The 10521-nt window shown below is 45.5% G+C and overlaps 1 protein-coding gene across 1 annotated transcript in view; it reads right to left on the bottom strand.

The window, feature by feature from the left end:
- The window catches only part of eya4 (EYA transcriptional coactivator and phosphatase 4), a 27291-nt gene that overhangs the window by 5829 nt on the left and 10941 nt on the right, over positions 1-10521 (bottom strand). Inside the window, exons 4-12 of the mRNA XM_083688778.1 lie at positions 9475-9558; positions 8844-8921; positions 8135-8201; positions 7516-7658; positions 7024-7167; positions 6658-6740; positions 4002-4176; positions 1830-1966; positions 1324-1432 (exon numbers count right to left, since the gene is read on the bottom strand). Of these exons, the coding sequence (XP_083544904.1) occupies positions 1324-1432; positions 1830-1966; positions 4002-4176; positions 6658-6740; positions 7024-7167; positions 7516-7658; positions 8135-8201; positions 8844-8921; positions 9475-9558 (1020 nt within the window). The remainder of the gene's footprint in view (positions 1-1323; positions 1433-1829; positions 1967-4001; positions 4177-6657; positions 6741-7023; positions 7168-7515; positions 7659-8134; positions 8202-8843; positions 8922-9474; positions 9559-10521) is intronic.

The following is a 10521-nucleotide window of genomic DNA, read 5'->3' as shown; positions in this document are numbered from 1 at the left end:
TTTAAAAAAGATTGTAGAAAAAAAACATTATAAACATTCAACTACTTTGAATTAGAAGTGCCATTGCAACTTGAGAGCTTTATCACGTGATAATACACTCACCGAACACTTTATTAGGAACACTATACTAAATACTGGGTAGGGCCTCCCTTTGCTCTCAAAACAGAGCATGGCGCTAACAACGCTTAGGTTGTGGGTTCGATTCCCGCTGGGACCATACATACTGAAATGTATGCACTCACTGCAATGTAAGTCGCTTTGGATAAAAGCATCAGCTAATGGCCGATATTATATTAACATGTGACAATATTTAAGAGTTGAATATGCATTGAAGGTTTTTCTCTAGAGTTGATCAGTAAACCTTCAATGGTAGTATCAACAGAAAGTATATCAATAAAGTTCCCTTGCCTTGCCTTGCCTTGCCTTGCCTTGCCTTGCCTTGCCTTGAGTCTACCTTTACCCAGAAACCCTTTTCCTTCTAACCAATCTCCCCACTGGGGGATCAATAAAGTTTATTCAAATTCAAATAATTTCGTTCAGGAAGTAGGGTGAATTATCCAGACCACCAGCACTGAAGACGTACTGCAGCCTCGTGTTTCCTACGTTATGCTTTAGTCCAGCGGCACATACATGTAGTTGAGGGTCCTTGTGACCCACAAAGTAAACTAAATATAAATAAATATATGTTTCTTGGTCAACATGGTCTTTAACTGCTACACCAAAAAAAGAAAAAACTCCAGCTCCTCCCCAGGCCCACATCCATTATAAAAACTATAGTCCTTTGGAGCTCTTCAGTGTCCCGACCCAGCCAAGTCAACACAAACCAGGGAGAATTACAGCTCCACAGGTCCACACATACGCACACACACATACACATACACACACACACACACACACACACACACACACACACACACACATATACACACACACACACACACACACACACACACCAGCATACAGACTCTCAACATGTGTGGAGGTGCGCACACACACACACACACACACACACACACACACACACACACACACACACACACACACACACACACACTTGCCTATTTACAACACACTGGGGCTCCTCCACCACCCGTTAAAACCTCATTACCAAAATCTATGTTCCACAACTACAGAGGACTACAGCACCCACAAACCCCAGCTATAAAACACTCGATTCCGATGCCACAGGAAACTACATCACCCAATAAAACCACGTAACCCTGACCACAGAGACGGAGGAGCCAAGAGCTGATGGAGTGCTGGGGAACCAGAGGAGTGTTCTCTGCTGCAAGGAGGGAGAAGTTACAAGTAGAAGAACAGTACAGTCCATCCGAAGAGCACGTCTCACCTTGCCGTATTTCTGCGCGTAGGAGCCGGTGAGCAGGGAGTGGAACACAATGATGGTCTCATCCAGATCCCACACAAACACCCGCTACAAAGAGAGGGGGGGAGGGGGGGGAGGGAGGGGGGGTGGGAGGGAGGGAGGGAGGGGGGGGGTGGGAGGGAGAGAGAGAGAGATGAATTAAGGAGATGATACTGTAAAAGAGCAATGATGACATGTCAATGGTTATGATGATGATGATGATGATGATGATGATGATGAAGATGATGAAAATGACCATGATAATGATAACGATGATGATGATGATGAAGATGATGAAAATGACCATGATAACGGTGATCATTTCGTTGAATGTGAGTGTTGTGATAACGACAACGATGATGATCATGTTGTTGAGATAATCCTTGCCAAACGCTATTGACTGGCTCACTGCCATATAACCAGTGTGTAATGATGAGATGGGTAAGTACGCCGTTCCTCCCCCTACCTCCAGGTCACTGTCGGGGGGCGGGGAGGGGTTGTTCTTGCGGCCCCTCCCCCGGGCCTTGCCCCCCCCACTCCGGCAGGCGCGGTCGTCCAGCTCTTTGATGGGGGTTGAGGGGCTCTCCACCGTTTCAAAGTCCCCTACAAACACACACACACACACACATACTGGATTATTATTGGGTCACAGCTTAGTTCTACAGTTCTGGGAACTTCTGCTGCCTCTGCAGAGGGTATGGACCGTTATCACACATGTAAGACCAAACACAGGGATTACAGATGTACATTAGCTTTGTAGCTAACTCTGACACACACACATACACTGAAATGTCGATAAATATGTATTGCTAAATAATTGCTAATTGCTAAATAAATAAAACTGCCACTACTATTAAAGTAAAGTAAAACAAAGATCACACACACACACACACACACACACACACACACACACACACACACACACACACACACACACACACACACGCACACACTCTTCATATGCTCCCACTGTGGTGTTCTAACCAGAACCAGACGCTTAGCATCAGCTCTTATATTGTTATGTCTCAATCAGGGAGACAGAGAGAGAGAGAGAGAGAGAGAGAGAGAGAGAGAGAGAGGGAGGGAGAGAGGGAGGGAGGGAGGGAGGGAGGGAGGGAGAGAGAGAGAGAGAGAGAGAGAGAGAGAGAGGGAGGGAGGGAGGGAGGGAGAGAGAGAGAGAGAGAGGGAGGGAGGGAGGGAGGGAGGAGAGAGAGAGAGAGAGAGAGAGAGAGAGAGAGGGAGGGAGGGAGGGAGGGAGGGAGAGAGAGAGAGAGAGAGAGAGAGAGAGAGGGAGGGAGGGAGGGAGGGAGAGAGAGAGAGAGAGAGAGAGAGGGAGGGAGGGAGGGAAGTGAGACAGTAAGAGAATGATAAGCTCTTTTAATCAGAACTCCTGAATCTCTGCCAAGATAAACTCAAAATGTGAGAAAAAAAGAGTCAGAGTGAAAAAGTGAGAGGAGAAAAGAAGGAAAATTCCAAGGCCCATTACATCCTAGTATGCTCCAATTCCTCTCCCCTCCTCTCCCCTCTTCCTCCCCTCCCCTCCCCTCCTCCTCTCCTCTACTCCTCCCCTCCTCTCCCCTCCTCTCCCCTCCCCTCCCCTCCCCTCCTCTCCCCTCCTCCTCTCCTCTACTCCTCCCCTCCCCTCCTCTCCCCTCCCCTCCCCTCCCCTCCCCTCCCCTCTCCTCTACTCCTCTCCCCTCCTCTCCCCTCCTCTCCCCTCCTCCTCTCCTCCTCTCCCCTCCCCTCCCCTCCTCTCCCCTCCTCTCCCCTCCTCCTCTCCCCTCCTCTCCCTTCCCCTCCCCTCCTCTCCCCTCCTCCTCTCCTCCATCGCTCCCTCTTTTCTCTGACTAGCTCTGGTCGTTCTAATCAAGTCGCTAAGGCTAACGTAAATACAGGCATTCAGATGAGCTAGCGTGGTGTCAGGTAACCACGGTTACAGCAGTCTGAGGCTTCCTTTCTGCAGTCCATCATCATGGATGAATCATTTTATTTGTACTGAAATTACCCACACTCCAGCGTTTAAAATGAGACTGTATGAGAAATGAATGTATGGCCTGTTCAGAAACAAGCCCTGGCCTCGTAGTCCCTGCACTTTTACGTTTACGTCCGAAGGAATTGCAGAGGTATGAGCGGGATGGCAAAAGAATTGGCGAGGTGGTATTTTTGCAATGTTGGTAAGACCCATCCAACCTCACAGCTACGCGATTATTTTTCAGTTGTGCTTATCTGTCATAAGACAATGTGGAGTTAGGGGTTGTTTCTGGACAGACCAGGATCAAAGGACTGGAGGACAGAGGAGACCAAAACGAGTCTTCAGTTACCAGTCCTGAGCTCAGCCTCGGCTGAGGTTGAAACCAGGGGACCATTTCAGAGGCAAACTCAGGAAATGCAAACCAGATGACATAGCTTTATTTAAGTTAACAAGTTTTTCTTTGCCTTCATGCAGCACATCTCTACCATGTTTACTCTTTCTCATCGCCACCTGTGTATCTTTCCTCTATTTTTTTTTTATCACTTTGGATTCTACTAAGGAAGAATTAGACGTAACGAAATTGTTCTCAAATACTAAATCCCTTAAAGTATGTCCATTCTGGTCATTCTGGTTCTATGTGTGCGCTCTGATTGGATGGGGCCTTACCTGGGTGGAGCTCAGCGGCCTGTCCGGTCATGGCGGGGGCGGAGTCTTGCAGCTGATAGGCTGATGAGGAGCCAGTTCCGTCCATGCTATTGGAGGTCATGTATGTCCCGTAGGTGGAGGCGGAGTAATACTGGGCGTACTGGTTTTGGCCAAATGTTGTGTATGAGGGATAGTCCTGCAGAAAACAACACAAACACATGACAATACATGTAAACAGCATGTAAACAATAAACAACAACACATGGCTGGTAAACAAGATCACAGTGTGGAAGATCAATCATATCTACGGTTGTATGAAGTTGGGTTTGGGGTGAGTGCTCAACAGAAATGTGTGACTCCTTCCACTGAAACCAACACACACACACACACACACACACACACACACACACACACACACACACACACCCACACCCGTGGACATCAGTATGGCATTACGCCATGATTGTTTTAGTTACATCTCAAAGACCCACAGATTCTTCCATGAGACAGTGATTATGAGAAAGAGAAAACAGAGAAAGAGAGAGAGAGGGGGGTTCTGGAGCTGCTCAGACCGGACCGGTCTTTGATGAGAAGCTTTTACTACCATTCCCCCTCTTTTCTGTCCTCTTTATTCCCTCGTTCCCTTCTTTCATATCTTCCCCAACAATTAAAGCCTTGTGTTGTGGGTTTTTACAGACCAAATGGAGATGGGTCGTTTTACGAGTGCGCCCACTAAAGCTGTCACTGCGTCCATCTCCAGAAGTACCAATAAACCCTCAAATACACACACACACACACATATATACACACACACACACACACACACACACACACACACACACATATACACACAAATCTCTGCCTCGCTCACCTCATCCACAACCAAGCCAAACCTCGCCTTTCTTTCTTTAAACAACCACATCCATCATTTCCAGCCTTAAAATCCCCCAGTTAAGTACTTTTCTACAAGAGCACAATTTATCATAAAGTGCAGGAGAAATATTCAGAGCGAAAAAGGCTTTTAAAAATGACTAATCTTGTGTTTTTCTTTTCTTTTTTCTCGTCAAGGGTCATGGCCTTCAAGTACACTGCGCTGAGTTATTTCTGGAGGTAGCAGTGATGTAGAATGCTATACTTGGGAATGATTCTAGAACAGTAGGAAAAGCCTTGCATGTTTTAGGACAACACACATAAACACACGCAAAAATAATATAATGTCAAAATAAAGCGCTCATGTTTAATATTTGGTCGGCAGTCCTTTGCATGCAATAACTGCCTGATGTCTGCGACCCACTGACTCCACCAGACGCTGGGTATATTCTCTGGTTATATTCTCTGAAAATTGGCTTGACGGGCGTTTATGGTTAGTCAGGTGTGTTCCGTCATATAATTTGTTCAGGCATAAGAGAGCTGTCAATGTCTAGTATTGATTCTAGGCTTTGTGTTTGCCTTTGGCGTCTGCTATTGGTGTCTGTTAACATAAGGACCAAAGAGACGTCTATGAAAGTCAAGGAAGCTATTATATCAGAAAAATCAATCTGAAGCATAGCCAAAACCTTAGACTTACCAAAATCAACAGTTTGTGACATCATTAAAAAAGAAAAAAAAGCTTCATCATACAGTAAGAAAATTACCCCAAACATACTGCCATAGCAACAACAAAGGGAGTTTTTCAGGGCCAACAAGCGGAAAGTTATTGACTGGCCAAGTCAATTATTCAGATTTGAATCCAATTGAACATGCATTTAATTTACTGATTTTTGGCAAAAAGACCTCAAAACAAACAACTGAAGATGGCTGCAGTACAGGCCTGGCAGAGCATCACCAGAGAAGATATCCAGCATCTGGTGGGGTCAATGGGTCACAGACTTCGGTCAGTTAGGGTTAGGGTTATGCAAGGATTGCATGCAAGGGTTGTCGCCCAAATACTAAACATGAGTACTTCATTTGGACATGATATGATTTTTTTCAATACTTTTGGAGCACTGAAATAGGGGGAGTATGTTTAAAACATTTTGTACTTTCTAAATGGTGAGCCCAATCTGAAAGAAAAACATTACATTAAACCCGAGAATCTCTACTTTAACCTCATAGTAATTGTTTGATTTGAAAACCCAAACTGTTGGAGTATAGAGCTAAAAGAAGACAAAATGCTTCCTCTTTCCAATACTTCTGGAGTGCACTGCACATACATACACACATACATACACACATACATACACACATACATACATACACACATACATACATACACACATACATACACACATACAGACACACATACATACACACATACATACATACACACATACATACATACACACATACATACACACATACAGACACACATACATACACACATACAGACACACATACATACATACACACATACATACACACATACAGACACACATACATACACACATACAGACACACATACAGACACACATACAGACACACATACATACACACATACATACACACATACATACACACATACATACATACACACATACATACACACATACAGACACACATACATACACACATACAGACACACATACAGACACACATACAGACACACATACATACACACATCCATCCACACATACATACACACATACATACACACATACATACACACATACATACACACATCCATCCACACATACAGTACCTGCTGTGAGGTGGTGTAGCCGGCTGGGTTAGACACAGAGTTGTTGCTGGCATAGAGGCCGGAGGAGGGGGTGAAACTGGAGCCTGGAGAGATGGAGACACGCCCCTTTGTCACAAGCTACAAACAACACCGTCATCAACAATCCAGCACCATCGTCAACAACCAAAAACACCTCACTTTAATCACACACTCTATTCATTCTGCCTGCATCCATGCCAAAATGGCTGACAAGCATCACTAAGACAGGCGCTGCACATCAGTAGTGGCGGTTCCCGCCTTTGCTATGTGAAGCGCTTCGGACACTTGGAGAAGCGCTCTGTAAAATTCACACTGTCGTGCCATCCGATTGGACGGTTAGCAACAGACCTGGCATCTGATAGGGTGAGTAGGCTGTCTGTCCGGGCTGGGGCGTGGTGAAGCCGGGGCTGTAGCTCAGGCCTGTCTGTAGAGGAGACTGGGTCTGGGAGAGACCGCCCTCCGTCTTGATGCCTGGCAACATGACACCTAGGTCTATGACAGAGAGAGAAGGTGGGGGGGGGGGAGAGAGATGGAGAGAGATAATAAGACAACTACTATCAACAAAACATGTCTGCATTATACTGTACAATGGCAAGTCAGAAGGAGGGAGAGAGGGATGAATGAAGGAGGGAGAGAGGGATGAATGAAGGAGGGAGAGAGGGATGAATGAAGGAGGGAGAGAGGGATGAATGAGAGTGACAGTGGAGAGATAAAGGAGATTGTGAGAGATACACAGTGCGTAAAGAGGACAGGTGGAGAGAGAGACGTGTGTGTGTGTGTGTGTGTGTGTGTGTGTGTGTGTGTGTGTGTGTGTGTGTGTGTGTGTGTGTGTGTGATTACCGTAGGTAGACAGGCCATAGGCCTGGCCTGTTTGGGAGTAGGCAGTGTAGACCGCAGACTGCTGCATGCTGCTGAATTGTGATTGGCCGGCGTAAGCTGGCATGGGCGGGGCCGCTGGCGTTGACAGGATGTGGGGGTACGGCCTGGGGAGAGAGATGGAGAGTTAGGACAGGTAGAGGAGGGAAGAGTGGAGGAGGGTGGAGGAGCCCAGTCAGATCAAGGTCAAAACATTTTTCAAATGATTTTCAAATACTTTGAGCGTTTGTTTGAGCCTGCCTGGAGTGCCCGATGGGTGAGTATTTGCAGTTTTTGGACTACTCCATTGGTTCGATTAGGCCAGGCAACTCAATCAAGCACAGCTTAACGTCTGAAATGATTTGGAACACTATTTGAACCAAGGCCTGATTTGAATGTAACAGCTAAAAACGGCCTAAAAAACATACTGATGATGTAGTCATGTAAATGAGTAAGATAACACAGGGTAAATGAGGTGAGCAGGGTAAATGCGTAGGGGAAAACAATACCTACCTTAAGGGTAAGCTGGGTGCAGTAGAGTACAGTACATGGGGAAATGGGGTAAACGGGGTAAATGATTGTGGGTGTGATAAACTAGACTCACTTTGAGGGGTAGATGGGTGGAGAGTACTGGTGTGCAGAGCGAGGGCTGTATCCACTGCTGGTGATGACTGAGGAAAAACAAACAAACAAACAAACAAACAAACAAACAAACAACAACACAAGGTAAACAACGGGAAAATAAAAGCATAAAGTCCAACAAAAAATGTCTGATTGTGGTCATGGAGATGTCAGGCCCCAACGATGACAACCCACCCGCTGGGTTTAAACCCTCTCTGTAGGGGGCTGCATGGTTGCTGTATGTGCGTATGTGAGAGAGAGAGAGAGAGAGAGAGAGAGAGAGAGAGAGAGAGAGAGAGGCAGACTAAAACAAAATGAGTTCAGGACTGAGTCTAAAAAAAGACAGGCGCAACAATCTCGCTCTCTCTCTCTCTCTCTCTCTCTCTCTCTCTCGCTCTCTCTCTCTCTCTCTCTCTCTCTCTCTCTCTCTCTCTCTTCTCGCTCTCTCTCTCTCGCTCTCTCTCTCTCTCTCTCTCTCTCTCTCTCTCTCTCTCATGACGCAATCCAAGGGCAGGCTATAGCGGGATAACAGCTTTCAGCAAGGGTACCAGCGGACTGCGGCAACAGGGGGACTGTGTGTGTCTGAGTGCATACGTATGCATGAATAGGCTATGTGTGTGTTTGTTTGTTTGTGTGTGTGTGTGTGTGTGTGTGTGTGTGTGTGTGTGTGTGTGTGTGTGTGTGTGTGTTACCTGAGCCTGCGTAAGTGTCCAGTACTGTGTCTCCTGTGGTAGTGGCTGTCTCACTGTTGTTCATAGGCTCTGATTTGACTGAGACAGAAGAGGAGGGTAAAGAGAAAAATAAAAAAATAAAAGATTGGACAGTTACGAGATCATGTGGTTGCACACGCCAACCGGGTCCTCACACGCAGATGTCTTGAAGAACTGCTCCAAGCTACCGTGCATCAAGAACAAAGTCTCCCTCTCTCTCAAAAACACATACACACACGCACGCATGCACAAACACACAAACACAACACACACACACACACACACGGTTTCTCAGCATTGATCCTGGAGACCCAATGTGTGGTGTATGATGGATACTGAATCACCTATCTTAGACATATACTGTCAGAGAAGCATAAACACACATGCTAGCTTTTCAAATGCTTACTTACCGGGAATACTTCAAATAATTAAATTTTTCGTCATTTAATTGATTATTAAAATGAGAAAATAAAAAAATAAAAAAAACTGTTATGGATAGCAGGTCTCCAGGACCTGAACTGAGAAACCAAACCAGAAAACACTCCACAGCAGAGCAGACTAGGGACACACACACACGCACACACACACACGCACACACACACATGTGCTGTACCATAGTCCTTTGAGCTCAGGGCCGGGGGCGGGCTGCTGCAACCCAGCAACCAATCAGCCGTGTTTAGTATAGTCATGTTCTCTCCTGAAGGGGGCGGAGGGTCGGAGAGGGGCGGGGTTACCATTCACAGAGAGGACCAATAGGCTGTCTCTCTCCCTCACTCAACACACCAAGTAGAATGCTGTTGTGATTCATAATGGTTCATAATGGTTCATAACTGGTTCATAACTGGTTCATAATGGTTCATAATGGTTCATAACTGGTTCATAACTGGTTCATAATGTTTCATAACTGGTTCATAACTGGTTCATAATGTTTCATAACTGGTTCATAGTGCGTTATACTGATTGGTGTAGTATCCACGTTAAAAGGTTCCCTCTAGTCACAACTGGACACATTGTCAGGAACACTCCATTTGAAAGTCTTATAAACTCCTTACATACATATGTAATCATATAGTTTTTTATCCATCAACATTTTATTTGTTTGAATGTTATCGAGTCAATTCAGCTAACTGAGATAGTTCACATGTATCAACACAATCTGTTTACACATCAAGGTAAATGTGTCGGAGAGAGCTCATTTAAAATGGTGGTCCCTGGTTTAAAAACATCACAGTAAATACCTTCATAAACTGAGTACATGAACAGGTCCTGATGATGAAGGTACGTAATGATTTACAAACTGTTTACGAACGGTGAACAAACTATTATGGTTTATAAGCGGACCTTCAAATAAAGGATTTCCCATGTTCTTTTCATTTCTCCCCAGTGGTCACCAAGTAAAATACAGATTCAGACCTTCACTGCCAGACAATTTGCTTCAATTTAATTTAGTAGAACTTTATTAATCCCCACAGGGAGCAATAGCCCATAGGACAAGCTGCAATGAAGACGGATGAGTCGCCATAGAGACGGCGACTGGCAAATGAGTTTGCTGATGTCAGGTGAGGGGAATGCTGGGTATGTCGTTTGTTTTGGCTGTGTCCTCCCGGCCCGGCCAAGAGTGTCTGCTAAAACCATTAACTCTGAGCTCATCAAAAATGAT

This window comes from Argentina silus (assembly GCF_951799395.1).
Source record: "Argentina silus genome assembly, chromosome: 17".
In the NCBI taxonomy this organism is placed as follows: Eukaryota; Metazoa; Chordata; class Actinopteri; order Argentiniformes; family Argentinidae; genus Argentina; species Argentina silus.
The sequence above is the reverse complement of the archived record's forward strand: the minus strand, read 5'-3'. Positions and strand labels throughout refer to the sequence as shown.